Source organism: Idiotropiscis lumnitzeri, chromosome 19 (genome assembly GCF_059441095.1).
Source record: "Idiotropiscis lumnitzeri isolate Australia: NSW breed Sydney's pygmy pipehorse chromosome 19, RoL_Ilum_1.0, whole genome shotgun sequence".
Lineage (NCBI taxonomy): Eukaryota > Metazoa > Chordata > Actinopteri > Syngnathiformes > Syngnathidae > Idiotropiscis > Idiotropiscis lumnitzeri.
Window position 1 is genome coordinate 7,797,610 of NC_142409.1, and position 19,481 is coordinate 7,817,090.

Below are 19,481 nucleotides of genomic sequence, written 5' to 3' on the forward strand. Positions count from 1 at the left end.
TCTCAAAACCGGCGACATCTGTGGCATTGTGCCGTATGACAAAACTACACATTTTAAGTGGTCTTTTATTGTGGATAGCACAAGGCACACCTGTGCAATAATCAGGGTTTCTAATTAGCATTTTGAAAGGGAGATGGATTATATCTGCAAAGGCAAAGTGCTCAAAAACAGATTTAGACATATTTGTGAATGTTTAATCAAAAAAAGACTTCTTATCAAAGGGAAATGTCATAACTTCCATTTAATCGTGCAAAAAAAAAAAATCTTAAAATAGTATATCGTCCCTGTATGTCTATTGCTATGACACACTCGCATCAACGTACGTCAAAGTCCGCGATCATGTCAAGCCGCCACAGTGCAAAAAAAGCATTTGAAAAAAATCACAAAAGCAAACGTCTGTTCAACATCTTCAAATGCATGTTCTTAAAAGTCTTGAGCCATGAGTGATGCAATAAAAAAACGATTAGCCATAATATCGTCTATTAAGTGGATATGTATATGAAATGGTGATTTTCACAAAAAAAAAAAAAAACCACCCAGATGTTGAATCGAGGTGACAATTACGCCACACAGCTTCCGCAGAACGAGGAAACGAAAGTAGTTCTGCCACACTTCTACGACATTCCTCGAAGTTGCGTTCAAGAGCGGAAGTGTATTTTTTTTTTCCTAGCCATTTTTACCACTTTAAATTTGCTAAAAATGCATAAAAAATTCTGAACATAATAGGGACAAACCATTATAGTATCGATCTGTGGAAAAAAAATATAATAAAAATAAAAATATTTGAATATAAGGTTTCCGCCGGACAGCGACGATATTGTATAAGTGCAGTGTGCAAAATTCTGATCAGTCGCCTATAATTCTCATTATATCGTGCCTTCATTCTTGCAGCTTTACAACTCCTTTCAAAACATAATTTTTTTTCCGAAGCTTTTTCGTGGTATGTAGACAACCTGAACGGCCCCCAAAAAAATTTTCCGATACAAAAACACTCAATGTCCAAACAGCAGTTCATCATGCAGACCAAAACAAAAGAGTATCCCATGAATGTGAATGGAAATGTCACACGCTTGCAGTCGCAGAATCACGCTGATGTATGCATGGCCACACTTGGCCGCTAACTGCGCTACTAAGTGGGCTCCGTCCCTGCCGGAAACGATTGGCAAAGCATTAGAAACAAGTGTTGAATTTGAAATTGGATTATTTGTGTGACCATTTCCTCCACTTGAGGCGCAGATCAATAAACATTGCGCCGAATTCAAACGATTTGAAATTTCTGGTGGGTACACAGCAAAAAATCGAAAAATATGACTACCCTGATTGCTAAATATCCAGTCATTCATGTGTGGGGTTTATATCATTTGATCGTTGAAATAAGTCCAACATGTCCGGTCCCCCGTTATTATCTGAAAGAATGACAGAGCGTCCCACGAAATGTGTCTCTCAGGTTATCATTTTTATTGGTCTTGGTTTGCTTGAAATTCTAACAAGCCGGCAAAAGAAAATAATACTTGAGCCCGCACTCGAGGCACCCAGAACTGTTAATAGCTTTGACACATGTTTTAAAAGGAAGACGCAGGTTAAGGGTTTGTATTTTAGTGTGCGGCAGCCACAGTGCGATGTGGGTTTGTCCTTGAATTGTCTGCCGCTGGAAAGATGGCAAAAGCAGGCGGCACGTCCGTGTTTACAAGTGGTTTATTTTCAAGGACTTGATATTCAGAAAAATTAAATTGGGTTTGAAACTACTTCTTATACTGTTTTTATGTTATATGTAAATAATAACCTTTAGATAGTCTTGTTACTAATTATCAGCTTTTCTATATTTTTTTGCACTGCAGATGAGTCCACTCATTTTTCTAATTGTAGTCAAATTATTATAAAAATATAGATTTTAGATATTAACAATCCCCCCAAAATGAAAGAGGGAACATTTACAAAGAAAATATTTGAAAATTCAATTTTTAGCTCTGCTGGCAAGCGTCATCTTTGTCGTTTTTAAATGAACAACTAACGTGTATCAAGTTCCTACTTCTATCGTTTCAAACCGGACAAATTATTGAACGCGTTCACAGGCGTCTTGTTTTTCAATCGCCGCTGAAACCCGACTGGCGACGCGGTATCTAATCACCGCCACTCATTCATCCTTGTATGCTAATGACACCATGAATAAGCCAATCGGATTCAATTCCCGCAGTCAGTTACAGTAACCAATAATTCTGTCAGCACATCCTGAGCGCACAAATTAGGACCACGATATTGACGAAAGCTAATTTGGTGGACCAACATCCGAAGTGGTGGGCATCATTTCTCTTGGGGCTATCCGAGGATAGTATTTGTCATCGTTACCATTAGCTACCGGAACTGACCCGTAGATCCCGTGTCCACTGCATGATGCCACTTTTTTTTTCTTCTCGACAGCAATAAAACACTCTTAATTTCGGCCCTGGCCTGCGATGCCGTCTTTTCGACATCCAGCTGAAAAGCACTGAGGCACGATGGCATGGACGGAGTAACAAGGACAGATCTGCCTCGCGCCTGTTAAGAATCCAAATCTCTGTCCGAAGCACGTAAACCATAACAGGGTGGCCCCAATTCACAATCGACCTGAGGCACTCTGCTCTTGTACAATCTACCAAACTGTGTGGGCCACTCCTCCCCTTGCCCACAAATCCCTTTTCAATCATGCACTTTTTGGATTATGCTTCCATGTAATTCTTTTCAGGTATTGTTTTATAACTTAATATGATATTTCAATTTCGGCAAGTTGGTGCACGGGCTTAGAATACCATATAGGATTGGATCAGCTCGGCGGAAGTCTGCTCGCAGCAGATTGGAGCCCAGGGTTAGCGCCAGGCTGATAAGCGCAGAGACTGACCTGATTCGCTCCTTCAAGCCATCCCATATTGAAATGGGAAGTGACTTTTCACGACGTGACTGTTCCTTGAAGGTTGCTGGTTTAGGACATTATTCACCTGTATCACTGTAAAGGAATACAGACACCCAGGGACGGCTCCAGGATGTTTTTTCTCTTCCGGGACTAAAGGGGGGCTTGACCGATACATACACAAACACCACAAAATTTTTTTTTAATAATTTTTGAAAATAATTCTACATTAATCATCAAAATAACTGACTGATAGGTCCCAGTTTTTGATACTTTTGATTTTACAAACTGTTGTGCTACACTACCCAATTAGTGATAGTCTGCTGATTCATGACTGGTTCACAAAGAATGTTTAAATATCCGTCCGGGCCATGATTATTATAATTAACGAGATATAACGAGAAAACTCCAAATTGAAAACATATTTTTTATAAACGCAATAAAAATCAAAAGAAAAATGAAAAAAAAAATTATAATTATAGTGAAAATGTCCTTTGTTGTCATCTTTATCAATTTATATTCATTCAGTTTTTGTTTCGGGAGGAAGGAAGGTCAAACAGTCGCTTGAGAATTGTAGTTTTGGTTTTTTTTTTTTAAATCTTGCACTCGACAAACAGGCCATATATTAAAAAAACTAAAACTAATACTAAAACTAACCCTTAGAAGTCACTCACTCATTGATGTCTTCACCAGCTGGATTTTGTATGTATATACATCTTAAAAAAAATAAAATAAAATATCGGCCTGGCGTCCACTAGACATCAGTTTTATCCATCAATTTTCAAACAATGTGATTTGACAAGTGAGGAAAAAGGGGTGATCTTTACAAGACGCATCGGTGAAGGCGTATTATTGGCACTCGGACTTTTAATCCTCTTTAAAGAAAAAAATAATTTCTTGAACACCTGCAGTCATGAAGATGTTAGAAAAGATACCTACAAATGCATAACCGTTGTTGACGTCTCCTTAATGCTAGCGAGCTAGCTTAGCTATGTGATATTTATCAATCAAAATGTGACATAGCTTTTGTTAAAATCATTAATTTCATAGTGTTTATTGAGGTATTTGTTTTTATTTATGTATTTATTTATTTTCTATAAAGTAAGGTGTTTTCCACATTACTTTACTGGGCCACCAAGCCTTAATATACACCCATAGTTAACTCATTACACAATGATGTCTAATTTATTGCAATTTGACTTCAACCCGCCACATATCCACTGCTTAATTTCTTCACAAGTCAATCCTCGAATGTGAATAAATATCTGAGGAATCCATGGATTAATCACCCCAAAATGTATCATGAGTGAACCTTTCATACGGCACCATCGTATTTGAGTCCATACTTAAACTGTCTCTTTGTTAGCTTGATGCCGTGCACCGCTCCCTTGTCACCGAGTGAATTAGAAAAAGAGGTTCATGACAGGCGAGCTGCCCCCGGGCTAAGAGACAGACACAAAGAGAGAGACGGCTGCAAGGAGAGCTGTCTCGACCGTCCCCACCCTCGACGCGTCCAACAATGAACCAACAGCGATCGTTGCTTGTGTGCTTTAGTTCTGCCACACTTGGTTTGTTGTGTTGATCCATGACAGGGATTAATTGCTGTCAAATTCCACTTTTCCCTCATATTCTCCCTTGGATATACACATTTTTTGCACAAGTGCTTTAAAAGTGTAGAAAAGTGAACATCTGGCATCCGTTTACCTTTGAGGCCTCTTGGCGGCACATTCTTTCTGATTTCCTCCGTGATTTGCTTCATTAAAAGCTCTGTCACCATTTTTTGCCACTGGTAAATTCCATTAATAGTTTTCAGACAGTGAAACTTATTAACTTGACTTCAAATCAAATGTTTTTAGAGTCAAAATAATAAAATGGCTGATACGAAAATCGTTTTTTTTTTGTCCCGCTGCAGTGATCAGCTCGAGATATCCATCATAAGTTTTAGAAACAGACTCACTTAGAAAAATATCACCATGTGCAACATTTGTACAAAAATAACATTTTGAGAAAAATGTATGTATTATGCATTGTTTTTCAATTTATCATTATTCCCCAGAAGGAATTCCATTGCATAGAACGACTAATCAAAATGATTACATAACCATAGAGTACCAGACATCAAACCAGTCACGCCCCTGACACTGACTAGGCCACGCCCCCTTGAAGCACACAACCCCGAGACTTTTTTTTTTGGGACTTTTGGCTTTTCCGAATGTACAGTAATCGAATTAGACATTTATTTATTTTTATTTCTTCGAAGTGTTATCATTTTTAATACAGTGCAGTCCTAATTGTCTTTATTAAAAATATGTTAAAAACAGAAAGCTCAGAAAGTGTGGGCTCGGGGGCTCCTACGGTTAAAGGGAATTCAACTTAATTTCAACGTGAAATATTGATTTCACACACAAACAGCTTGGTCACAAAATGAATTAAAACAAACTCAAGGCATCACCGTACTTTCGATAGAAACGCTAAACACACTTTGAAATTAATTAATAGCATTGGCAGTGATCACATTAATCGTCCCTGCTAACTGTCCAATGATATTAGACTTGAATTCATAATCAGTCCATTGATGTTTATTTTTTCTTTTTATCTCGTTTTATATACTTGAAACACCTTCAAGCATGCTGTCTGACTTGCACATAAGAGTGATATTGCGAGGGGAAAAAAAGAATAAATAAATAAATAAATAAATAAAATAAAAGTGTCACATATACTCCTTGCTTTATCCAAACTCGTGACATGCTGATGCCGAGACATCTTTGATGAATAAAACAAGTGCAGTTCAAGGTGGTGGCTCCCTGGCAGCTGCTGCCTGCCTGCAAAGAAATCAACTTGAGCTGTCAAAGGCTCACAATGTCTGCATGCTTGCAGCCACTCGGCTCGCTCGCTCTGCGCCTCTGACGCTTCCGCCCCCCCCCCCCTCCTCACCAGAGCGACTTGGAATGTTTGCATCCAACAGACTCTACATTTCTGCAAACTTTTAAACAATTGCACGGCTTGGGGGACCGTTCAAAGGTATTTTTTTTCTAACATCGTTGTTTCCACTCGTGCGGTCGCTTCTTCAGGTGAGACGCTGGACTGGAAGCTCTCTTGCATCCGGACGCAAGCTGGTGCCACCTGCATGGTTGACATGTCCCGTCGTAAAGCGGATTTAGGCGGCTGCAACAGGCGGCATGGCCGGCTCTCCACGGAACTCTGAGACCAAGGTGAGAGGCTTACACGGCGCATTTCGTTTTCCATCTATTTGCGTCTTTGCAGGTTAAACTTTTGAAGCGTCGCCGAGTATATGGGAGGTAAATATTAAGAGGCGCATTCGTTAAAATGTTTTTTGTTTTGTTTCGTTTTAGGCTACAGGCTGCAATAATTGTGGAGATGTGTAATTATAAGTCAGCAAGCTCGCCACGTTCCGCTGGGGGGGGGGGGGTTGCATTTATTACATCACACGAAAGTCATTGTTTGCACTATATGCATAATATAGATTAAATGTAACTTTTTTTCAGGGGGGGGGTCTTAAATGTTGCTTCTATTGGTTCTATTCGTTTTTTTTCCAGCCCAGTTATTTGAAATATGTTGCAATATTGAGTACTATTACCACTCGCATTTTCAAAGCAAACTTTTTTTTTTCTCGTAATACTTAAAAAGATATCCGCTTTCCTAATGAAACACAATTTGTTGTTAAATATGTGGCGATTTTTTTTAATTATCTCCATGCGTAAACGTGCATTTTTATTTTATTTATTTATTTTCTTCCTCATCACAGCCGAGTAACTTTAACAGGTCACAGTTTGACATTAGAGTAGAATATTCCCAATCTTTGCCATTAGAGCCAACTGTAATCGCGGATTGCTTAGCACGATTATTTTTCGTACCAATTTATCAAATCTGTTCTGTGAAATTGCATTTACGGTTTTCTAATATCCTATCACATCTGGGATTTTATTCTTGAGCAATCGAGTCGAATACGATACTAGGTAACATTCCACTTCAATAAATACGTTCATTATTATTATTATCATTATTATTATTATTATTATTATTATTATTGTTACTAAATTATTGCCACCGTCTGTGGGTCTTATAAGAGAACGTGAGCGCGCGTGTGGGTGGATTCATGCTTGAGTGGGGAGGATATTTGGCGCGGTGAAGAAGGGCAGGAGAAGGAGGTTGGGTGGGGAGGGGAGAGACCACCCATAGGTGCGCGTGGTGGAGGAGTTGCAAAAACTGAGCGTGCGCCCGGGAGCGCACCATCCTCCTCGCCGACACATCTCGCACAGCCACCTACTGAGTCTAAGTGGTGAGATTGTGATGGGATTATCTTCTCGGCATCGTGCGTGTCCGAAACTGGGGAGAGGCGGGCGCGACCCCTGCGCGTACCTCAATCGCCTGTGGGAATATTGAAGTTTGTTTTATGGTAGTACCACCGTCAGTGTGTTTCACCTCGATCCGCGATGGAGTGACACTTGGAAGGGATGATGATGGACACTTTGGCGTCGGAACTCGCGTCCAGAAGTGCTCCGGTTTGCGTGACGCGCAGTGTTGAGCGAGCCCCCAGGACGGCCATCAGTCATTTGTGTTCATGTGACAGGACAATCCTCTTGATCGTGCAAATCGAGCAATGGTGATGTGCGTATAGCGAGCCCTCTGAGACTGACGTGCGAACTCATCACTTTCGGGCTCCTGCAAGAGCGCGCCTTAAAACGCTTCGTTCTTCATTCATGATCATTCCGCTGAACTTGTTGATGAGCGCGGGGGACCTTGGAGAACATGTGCACGAGTGGACTTTCAACGCTTGTAAGTTCATTTGATGGCTTTTGTTAAGTTTAAAGGTGTGATTGCTGTTAAATGGCATTTTTAATGGATGAACGTTTATTACAGTATTTTCAACAAGACTTGTTTAAAAAAAGAACAATTAATTGTATTCATCGTTCATATTTATTGACTCGTTTTTACACTGTCTGATACTTTAACATTTTTAGTGGCGCCCCCTTGTGGTAGTCGTTTTCGTCATCTATCAAGCATAATTGCACGTCTCTTCTGCAGCCGAGTGGTATGGCATTAATTTGTCATCATTTGAGCTGCCAATTATAGTTAGACCTCCCTTGGTATATTTTAAGCAGGTGCCATCTCATTCAAATGCATGTTTGACACTACTTTAAATGAGCCATACAGGGGGGAGAAGAGGGCTGCATGTGCTTGAGGGTATTGGTGAAATAACTTCAATTTGTGTTGGATTATTCTCAGCGATTACTATTTTAGGTGGATAACTGTTGGTGGTTATCAGAAACTGTAATTGCTTCAAAATTAGAGTTCAACTTCAGGGTTCACGTTGAAGGCAACTATTTATTACACTCTTAGTTTGTATTTTAAAAACAGCCTAATTACATTTCAGTGTGAAATCATGACTACATTTTTTTTTTTTTTTTAGAAATCCCTCAATTTATTGTTCCTCTCCACTTGTTATTTTAAGTAAATGTTACTTCTAGGCTTGTTCATTAAAAAAATAAGAAGAGTTTGAACACTACTTTTTTAAATGCTGATGACATGAATAGATAAACTCTGAGTGACTTTTTGTCAGCTAATTTTGTTCTGCAAATTCCTCTTTCCCCACATGTGTATCTTTTTCCAGCTTCTACACAGTTTCCCCTGCTTGTCACAAGCTCCTTCAGTGAGCATCTTCCTTACAGCTAAAGTGGGCATTTTTGAGTATCCTGGCATGTCACTGTGGTTGCCGAGTAATGTGCATGCCGCCTTTTAGGAAAAGTGTCTTTAATTATGCATTAGGTGTTCCTGTGTCGCAAAGAGAGCGATGCTCGGTGGTGAGGAGACGCAGAGTGTGTGTGGGTGGGCGATGTGTGTCTCGCCCTCTCATAAGGTGCCTTCCCGCCGCCTCGTGTTTGTGGCACTCGAGTAACTGACGCCTCAGGGCTCTCGACTCCAACTCGGGTCTGCCTCGCCACGTCGCCCCGTCAAAAGTGCTGCTCCTGCACAAACAGAATGCGCGTGTCAGACCGGGCCACTCAAGGGAGGATGTCTGTATGTTTAGGATGAAAAATATAGCAGAGTATTGTGGAAGATGTGTGATGCGTGAGTTTATCAGACGCACATTGATAGCCTTGCGTATCAATGTGCGGATTGATGTATGGCTGCACTGTGAGCAGCAGAGCAAAGACATCAGCAGTCTGATTGGAAAGCGAAATATTCCCGCAGATTTCATGATTTTAAAGCTCCAACCTGATTACGGTTCTCTTTCGGGATGTCACATTTTATTCTCCTTGGGAAAACCTTTTTTTAAGTACTTTTTTCAGGTGAGAAAAATCATAGCTCTCCCGGAAAGCCACACATTATTTTCTGTGATTGTATTGAATCGGTTGAGTCATGACTCTGCTCGTTACATAAATAGAATTAAAAAAAAAAACAAATGTTTTTTGTCGGGCCAAACTATGCTTTTATCATGTTTATTCATGAGGACGGTGGTCATATATTGGCAGGATATTAACAGCGAAGATGATCGGAGCAGATGGAAGCAACTATCTTTATCTATCTTTCATTTACCTCTGACTGTCTGCCCTCCCGTCTTTCTGCCCTTCCCTCTCGCGTGTTTCTCCTTTTGTGAGGCACTGGTGGAGAATATGAAGCAGGAAAGATGAAAGTAAAAGAGGCAGGACGGAAGCTGTGTCAGAAATTGCCCTTGAAAGTGCATAAAATCCGTGAAATTAAAAATAAGAAGGTGGGGAAACATGCCTCGTATTGGTGGTATACGTTAATAATTCCATTTTAGTCCACACTAAGCTTTTGTGGGCTGAAGTAGAGTTGTTTTAAAATGATTGGGCATTACACATTTGTTTAATTGTGGAATTATTGCGTTGCCCTCACTTTTAGCCACCGTCAATGACTCATAGCACATTTGGCGACAATGTAATGCTCGGTTATACTTTTTTGCCGTTCATATATAACCCACGGTGCTGATGCAAATATGAAGCTTCAAATTTACGTCATGAACCGCTTGTATTTGTCTTTATACGGCACCCTTGGTTGAAATAAATGAAATTGCACAGAAAGTGTCATCAAGAGGCGTCAAAAATTACAACTGATTCATGAAGCAAATTTGAAGCTTCATTTTCCCATCAATACAAACCCAGTTTACTTTCCAGACTAAATCCGGATCGTGGCTCCATCTATGCTTTGCCCGGCCTACTTTGCTTTACATAACATAGTAATAAGCGATAGGAGGATGATGAATGGGGTACACTGTGTATTGCTTTTTTTATTGAGGTTGAAAGTAATCCACGCATGCACATTTACACACACGCAGTCACCATTCCAGGAAGCTCTTTAGTGTGCCCCTTAACACGGTAATAGTATGTCTCCTAATGGGAGACAGGGAGCTCAGAGCCAAGAGTTCTTCTGGATAATTGGCTGCTTCCTCACCCGCTGACTTCTCGCCCATTCACATTCTCTTATTTTACATTTAAGGGCCCCCTTAACCTCTCATCCTTTTAAAAATAGTTGGTAGCTTGATTTATTTATTTTTTTTCTTCTAATCATACAGTGCAGTCGTGGTCCGTGCGCTCATTGACTGATGATTTTTAGCTGTTGATGATGTCAGCTTTCATGGCCATGGTGTCATCAGGTTTTCTGTGAATTTACTCGTATTGATCATTGTGTGTGTTTGTACCAGACATGGATTCCGATAAATCACTCATAATCACACAGTATGCCCCCCCCCTCCCCCCGCTCCATTCCCAGGCCGTTTGGCAAACGAACTGATTTACTGCTGTGGTCCGAGCTGAGTGGGGAATTCGTAAGCTTTATGGACCTAATTTAGCTGAGTTTTTTAAAGGTCAATTAAAACCATTTGTAACAAAACAAAGAACAATCTTATGATAATATACCGGCACGATAAATATTGTGGCATTTTTGCTTGGTTCGCCGATTCCATGCAATCGATTCAATTATCTTGAATGTCCTGAAGTCCAGAAGCATGTTTTTGGCTTACAGTGAATGCCGCCACTTCCATCACCGTTCATTTGATTCCATCGGGAGGCACACAGTACTGTTCTCAGAGCAGAGAAGAGGAATTGTGACGGAAATACCCCAAGGCATGCCAGGTGCCTCTGTGATTGTAGACATGATCTGCCATCATGCATGTCATGTTGAAACACATTGGTGGAAAAGTAGAAGAGATGTTCAGGTAGAGAATAACTTGACGACCACTAAAAATACGGACATCTCTACGAAACGTCACCAAGGCTCACAAATCGCAATAGATCAAAAATATTTCTCTCTATTATAATTCGATCCAACCTAGTTTGTATTCGGCCTGCAAACAGCAACTTATTTGCAATCTACCCTGCAATGATGCCAAACAACACTTCAATCCTTCTCCCCATAAAGGAGGTATAGATTCATCCCCATGCTCTGTTTCTCATTTCTCCACAGTTCCAGACCGCCACACAGGACAAGCGCAATGACTGACAGCCAGACAAGCTGAGGAGACCTGTCACACATTGTCTTATCAACACGTCAAAGGGCTATCTGCTTCTCGCCTCCCCCTTTTCCCGCCAGCCTCCCTCAATCTTGTCCTCTTCTCAATGGGCTGCGAACCCGAGAGAGACACAAAAAGGAAAAGAAGACGCCTTTAAGCCGCCTAGAAGGCATGTCTCCCAATTCCCGTTGAATACGTTTATGTCAGTGAAAGCGGAATTCGAAGAGAGCACCCTTGTTTATAAGTCTTCATAAGGAGATCCAGCTCCAAAGGGAAAGGGGGGTGCTGAGTGAGGACCAGTCATGCGTTTCTATTTGGCACTGGCGCTGCAGGCGTTGTGGACTGGTGTTAGCCAAGCCGCCATGCAGCACTACCCTGCGGCATGGGGCCACTACGACGTGTGCAAATCCCAAGTCTACTCAGACGAAGGACTAACCTGGGACTACATGGCCTGCCAGCCAGAAGCGGCAGACATGACCCAGTACCTGAAGGTTACGCTCGATCCACCCAACATCACCTGTGGAAATCCTCCCGAGACATACTGTGCACTGGTGAGTACATGCATGCCCCGCCCCCTCCTCCCTTTATAATAAACTCTATCGTTAAACGCAAATGTGGCTAAAGTCGAGGAAGCCTGTGCCGACTGACGTCACGTTCGGCTGTTTAGAGAGCTGCTCCTCAGTGTGTTGTTGACACTGATTACTCACACAAAACACAGCATAATGTGACTTTGCCAGGGAAAACAAACACCAAAGCCTCAGTCGTACTGCAGTAAAGTAACCAGAACTGGGAAAGAAGTAAACAGACAAAAGCATGAATGAACGACATTAAATTGGGAGGCTAAACATGAATGTATTCACGTTATGATATTTTTATCAAAATCGACAACCATTGCGTATCAAAATACGATTCTCCGATACTGCTTTCGATACAGGAATTCTAATGGATACTGAGAAAAAAAAAAAAAAGTGAAAGTACCCAATAAAAGCAATCACGGGATGAATACCTTTAAAGACCTCTTTGATGCATCTGCAAATTATCCAGCAATCATGAAAATCACAAACTCCTTGTGGATCTGAAAATAAAATGATCCATATTAGGTCAAGTATTTAATTAGCAAACCAGGCTGCTCCTTATTCGGGGTCCTTTTCACTTTGAAACTCACAGCTGGTCGCCCCACATCTCCTAAATGATGAATCAACTTTGGTCTGTCGTGTAAGTCATCAAAGATTCTCTAAGAACAGGCACGCAGCTTCGATAGCTTTTTGGGATGAATAGCGAAATGTTCTAGGAAGGAAAATAGTAGCTTGATGAATATAAATAGACTCAAGCAGTCGTCAGCAGAAACTCAGCTGAGGCAGAGAGAGACTCAGGGAAGAAAAAAAAAAAAAGAAACAGGGCGGGGGGGGGTTAACAAAATGGGGATGACAAAGGCGAGCAAATGATCAAGAGAGATTGGAGAAAGCGAGAGCATCTGGGACTCAGAGACCCAGAGGATGATGTGCGAAGCATGCAGTGACTGAGTAGCTAATATCACCTGAGTGGGCCACGATGAAGACTCAAGAATGTGAATAATTCAACATGTAGATAATGTGTTTTATTCATACGGCACATTATTCTGCTGGACATATTTTCAGCAATGTCCACACTTGCACAAGTATTTTTGAAAACGTTCAATGTCTCTTAGTGTTCAAAATATAGAAATCTCTGGTGGTCTGGAAATCTATTTGAGGACATATTGGCCAATCAGATGCCTGAAAACGGCCAATTCATGAAAGTAGTTTGTATTGACTTAATTGACATTTTATTGATCTGCGTGAGTTATTCCATTTCGAGTATGTTCATGCGACAGTCGATTTCCCAGTTACTGTCCACCGTATTTCATTCAAATATGTATTTATATATAAATATATACAGTATATACATTTATGTCACGAGATATTCTTCTATTATTATATATTTGGTTTTATTATATTATAATAGGATTATTATGCATTTATTACATAATTATTAACTATATACGTATTATATATTTGAATATATTTAGATTCTAGAGCCCATATCCAGACCTTGAACAAAGTTCAGGAATTTGCCCATGGATCATATCCCTGATTTACACGCAATATTTGGTAATACTGAAGTGAAATACACCAGACCTCATCAAATTACAATCCCCCTTTTTTTCCACTTACTGTATGTCCATAATATCCAAATATTTTTCTTTCCAGAATTGCAGACGAGCCTTCAGTCTTCCCTAATCGTCAGATGGGATTGACTCAAATGATCAGAATCAGTCGGCTCCACGTCTAATTGAGTGCAGTGAGTTTAGCAGATGAAAAGGCCAATCGTCATAACAGGGGGGCACGGACGGGCAGGAGCTATGCATGTCGGAGGCTTCACTGGCACTTCTCTAATTCCGGATACGCAAATGAAACCCAGTCGATTATTCCTCTCATTTCCAGCCTTTTAAACTGTTTGATGAACACTTATTAAATTACGGAGCGTTGACGCCATTCTGTTGTCCCTGCGTATACACCAGGCAATGTGATAAGCGCGGCAATTAAAAAGCCAGTGGGTGTAACGTCAATATCGCCAATGATTAGAAATTAAACGTACTATAACGGTCACACCACACACAGACCAATTATGACACAATTGAATTCAACACCAGACCGTTTATCTGTCATATTCCCGCCGTTGCTACAATTCCGAAAGGAGGCATTGTAGATTCGCAACACAATGAGACTTTTACCCGAAAAGTGATTTAACACATTTTGTAGGATTGTGTCTTTGGATCTGAATAACAGACACGAAGTTGGATGTGAGAGTAGACAGTGCACGGTGCTTATATGAGTATCCTTATGTCCGCCAGAGGCCTTCATCCTCGGGTCATGGATAGAGCATCTGATACTCATCGTTGCCTGCACACACACACACACACACACATTGACAGCTTTTTCTGTTTTGGACCCGTGACCTTTCAAATAACAATAAGATGCCATTCATTGAACGCTGTTACTCAAGTCGCGTATTACAGGAGATGCTGCTGTCCCCGCAAGTTAAAACGCTTGGCCTTTAATAGTACGATTCGAAACATTTTGATGATTGAAACTGCAAAGCATTCAGGAGCCTTGAGTTGATGAAAAGTCGCAGAGAAGGTTAAAGTATTTTACTCCAACGTTAAGAAGAGAAACTTGAAGGAAACGTAACAAATGCTTTCACGTGATAATTTAAATGTAACAGCGCAATTTGTTTTACTCGAATGAAATAAAAATTATATCAAGATATGAGCCCATCATTTATTTGGACCTACAGGATATGCTGTACTAAACCCAAATATTTTTAAAGCAATATTACGTTATATGGTCCAAAACATCACACTCTTATTCCGATTTGTGGAATTCAGAATTTAATTAAAGAAATAATCAAATGGCTCTATGACAACATAATAAATTTGCAATATTTTTTTTTTTTTTTTTTAGCATATTAAATTAGCTATTGAAAATGATATTAGAGTGTGTTACTGGCTGTTGATGTTGTTTGTACCAAGATGACACATTTGTTCAGTTCGGAGATCCCCACGATGTCTTAAAGTTTGTCGGCTGACTCAACAAAGCCTAAATAAGGCAGCGGTTGCTGAGTGGTTACTGAGAATCAGCTGATTTGCCAAAGTAGTAAAGCTGGTTTAATTACACGGCAACCTGCTGATGTGACCATTTTGTCAGGTATTAGTCAGAGCTCATGTACTTCCAACGAGACAAAAAAAAAAAAAAAACACAACAGTCGATGACAGTTTACTTAAAATGCAAAATTATTTTGAGAGCTCTCGAACAGAGGATTGGCAATGCTCTGGTTCACCTGTGACCTTGAAAAGGATAAGCCACAGAAAATGGACGCGTGGATGGATGGAAATTGTCTGTCATTTGAATATTAGACCACACGAGCGGGCTACACTGAGCAGATTTTTAATCTTCCGTTGCTTGTCAAGCCAGTTGTCTAATGTGTGATGTGTGTCTAATATCTGCTCCTTAAGTGGAGTCGTGAGGGTTGTTCACCATTGTTACCTTTGCGACCTTTACTTCCTATAAACCAGTAGTTCATTTTTTTTAACTCATTCACTACCAGCCAAGTAAAAAAAAAACTAAAATAAAAAAAAAAAATAAATAAAAAAAGAAAGTGATTGACGTCTTTATCCGTCAATGGTAGTAAATGAGTTAATACGGTCGACAGTTACCGACTGAAAGTGAGTTGTGCCCTTGTCATCGGCACATTCACGAGGTGTTGCAAACTTGACCTTTTCCAAAGCTGATCCCGATTAAGGATTTGCGTTGTAACGTATTTTTACTATTCCTCACGAATACACTGTGCCGTCTCACGACTGACCCCAAATAAGACATAAGACAACTGCCAGTCACAATATGCCTCATTTCCAATCCAAATGCTGCTTGCTTTAGTGGTGGATGAGTGGGTGAGATGATTTTTCACAGGGCTGCAATGTTTTCATAGACTGTGACATTCTGTTTCATAAACCGGTTTATGACGCCTTTTTGTGTTGTGAAGTGGGCGAGATTGCAACAGCAAGCGCTAAGGCTTTTCTTTTCTTTTTTTTTTTTTTTTTTTTCCAGACCGACTGACTGACTTGAAAAAAGGTCAGGACACAGCAATTAACTAGAGCAAAGGAAAGTAATTATACATCCAATGGAAGTGTTAAGCATCGGAAGATGGAGTCGGCTTGATTCATTTTATGTGGCTTCTTTCATCTTTGCCCAGCTAAAATCCATACAAACATTTTAGAGCGGTATTACTGGGACAGGAGTGCAGGATTTGCCAGAATGAGGAATGGAAGATGTCCGTGCATTGACTTTATTGAATTTGTGACATCACTTTTGATTTCATTAGCCCAGGGGTGTGCAAACTTTTTGATTGGCGGGCCACAATGGGTTATAAAATTTGACAGTGGGGCCGGACCAGGAGCAGATGGATGGAGTGTTTTGGTAACCTCACCTCCTCGGAGAAAAAAACTAATAAATTTTAAATGAAAGTGAACAAAAGCATTACAACAATATATAATATTTGAAAAACCACAGTATTTAGAAAATAAAACATTAACAAGGTTTATTCATTTATTTTTTTTCCAAGTTCGGCGGGCCGGATTAAAACGTCTAACGGGCCGCATGTGGCCCCCGGGCCGTAGTTTGCCCACGCCTGTATTAGCCTAATCACCCATGAACATGTTTCCTGTTTATGGTGTTTGTGGTGCTTTTAAATTCCCCCCCTCTACATCCAACAATTAAAAAAGTCATCTAAAGTTAAATGAATATCGTATGATAGGAAAAGATGGAGTGGGCAAACAATTCTCCGTCTATTTAAAAATGCAGAGATGTTTGCAGATCCTTCCAGGGAGAAAAGTTTGTACGTATACACTTGGTGAAAAGTTTGCTTGCTGACAACATCAGGTGTTTTTTTTTTTTTTTGACTTGTCTATCTGTTTGCCATCAAAATGCGTTCAGTGTTGCTTCAACCGTTTATATTGCCACAATGCGATAACAGGGGGCCTCCTTGACTTCCAGCTTCCCACAGCCTCTGTCGACTTCCTTTTAAAGTCTGGAGAAAAACATCTCTTTATTTTGCCCCAAAACAATGAAGAGGCAAGCGATAGAAAAGAAAAAAAAACTTTGTATGTGATTGAATATGAGTTTTTGAGTGTTTGTGAATAAAAATAGATTTTAAGGCGGAATTTTGTGGATTGACCCCTTTGGAAAACTATTGCATTAAATAATTCATCCAGTTGCGGTTTCCATGTATTGAAATGACGTTTTATATGACATATATTGAATACAAGTCAAACTCAGAAATATGACATTGACAATTTTGCTAATGTTTTTTGTCCAAAACCATTTTTTGCTGGATTTTCCTCCTGAATTTCATTTGCCAGCTCAGGAAATTAATAGCGATGCTGTAATATCGCAAGTAATTGCTCTTTGTAATCCTGGACAGAATTTCTGCTTGAACGCTAATTTTCACAGCATTGAATGCAAATCAGATTCTCGAGCATATGGTGGCTTTCACATTTAGAGACATTTAGGATTTTATTTATTTATTCGGGTTGGGTTTATTGCAACAGATAAACGGGAATGATTTGATTCAAGCGAAAGTGATCCCATTGCTCATTTTTATCGATGTGGTGGTGGTGGCGGTGGGGGGGGTCAAATGATCCCACTTTAGTAGCAGATGCAAAACGTTCGAAGCGCAGCATTTCGATCGTTTTTGAGCAATTCTTGTAATTGGGCGAATATGTGGCAAATATGTCTCCAAGTTGTAAATTTTTCTTCGGGTGCGTTAAAAATGTTCCATCACGCTTTTTAGAGATGATAGCGCTTCAAGTTCTTGCAGAAATTAGCTCGGTGGCTTTTCGTTAACATTTGCCAGTGCAGCAATAAGGTGAGTCGTGCATCTTTTTTGGAGCATCCAAAATAGAACTCGGGCAGATAAAAAGGCTCTGTCTAGGAAATACACACTGCGGAATTTTCAAAGCAATATAGTTTCGTGCTGGAACATTAAAATATTTACTGTGCACTCATTTTGATGTGACATTGAGAAGCAATCTGACATGCGTTTGCGACGTATCATTGTGTTGACTACTCATTGACAGCTCCAAAAATGGCGTTCAAACACAAGTGGAATTTCTCCAGCCGCGCTTATGACGATATACATTCCGAAATCAACAGAAAAATTGGAGGCTGTCTTGCTTTTTATTTTTTTGGGGTTTTTAGCCGTTTAAGTTTTTTGGGAATGCGCTTGAATGTCTTTTTCTGTTCACTCTCCACATGGCTCAGTCCCTATTTAAGCATGCGAGCATAAGCCATGCAAAAATGAGCTTGCTTAATTAAAGAAGCGGAATAGCCAGTGCAGCTATTTACACCTAATTCTGACATAAATCTGTTGTTATCGCACAAGTGAGACTTTGCCCCCCCCCCCCAATTTAGTGAGGTACCCCAGAGCCTTTCCTTAATAAGCAATCTTCCTGATTGAGCCGAGGTGAGAGTTACAGTTTCTTTCGAAGGGAGACGAAAGGATGAGAGAAGCTGAATTCAACCAGAAGGGAGGTAGTGAAGTGCTGTCAAGGCTATTCCGATGCTTCTCGTTTTATTAACCCCATTTAGGACGGAGAGAGCAGTTGGTAAATTGTGGCGAGACTTGTCGTATCTGCGGGGCGGTAGCATTTCAACCTCTCAATACGCCAAGCCATCCACAAAGGGCCATCCTCGGTCAATTTCTTTCTTAATTAGTGGCTTTACGTCTTGTGGATTTGTAACTTTGCAAAAATTGGATCACATTCACACGATCAGAGTGCCAAAGGAACCCCTAGGCGGGAGTTCCGCCTACGCACTTGCTCATTCAATGACAAATGTAACGGGAGCAGTGTTAGATTGGTGATAGACAGGCATTGGGAGTGGAGACAAATATATTTTTATATGTGTGTGTGTATCTGCTTTGGATCGCAATCATTTCCGAATAAATCGCAATGTAGTGCCTTCATCATCATTATCGGAATTGTTGACGTACATCGTGTGCTTGCGTAGCAATGTTGCAAACTATTTCCATGTACATGTAAGTTTTAAACTATTAATAGAGGCAGTTCATGATTGCTTTTAGGGAAGTATTTTTTTTATTTTTTTTTTTTTGGTGGGAATTTGTGCTTTGTGGTCAGACTTGGATCCCTCGGGAATAATGAGCCTCCACTGTATAACGGTTCCACTGAACGCCATTGACATTTTAGAAGTGAAATGTGGATGTGATACCCTAAAGCACTACTCTTCAATCCTGTTCCTCGAGGACTGGTGTCCTGTCTGTTTTCCATCCCTCCCTGCTGCAACACACCCGCTTCAAATGATCACGATCGTTATCTAGCTTCTGCAAATCGTGCTGATTGGTTGATTATTTGAATCAGGTGTGTTGCAGCAGGGAGAGATGGGAAAACGCGCAGGACACCCGACCTCGAGGGACAGGATTGAGGACCCCTGCCCTAAATCTTTACCGGCCCTCCATAATTTTGCTAAATTGTGAAGCATTTCAGGTTCAAATAACTCCGCCGGAGTCTCACGA

General features: G+C 40.4%; 1 protein-coding gene across 15 annotated transcripts in view; it reads left to right on the top strand.

Annotated features, from left to right (window-relative positions):
* Positions 1-19,481, top strand: part of ntng1a (netrin g1a) — a 129,826-nt gene that overhangs the window by 60,693 nt on the left and 49,652 nt on the right. For 11 of the 15 annotated variants that reach the window (XM_088282984.1, XM_088282975.1, XM_088282968.1 and 8 more), the window contains 2 exons: positions 5,956-6,096; positions 11,330-11,926. In XM_088282984.1, coding sequence (XP_088139110.1) covers positions 11,678-11,926 — 249 coding nt within the window. In that variant the 5' untranslated portion in view covers positions 5,956-6,096; positions 11,330-11,677. Of the gene's footprint in view, positions 1-5,832; positions 6,097-7,072; positions 7,682-11,329; positions 11,927-19,481 lie in introns of those variants that run through there. The other 4 variants (XM_088282971.1, XM_088282973.1, XM_088282974.1 and 1 more) reach the window with 3 other exon arrangements.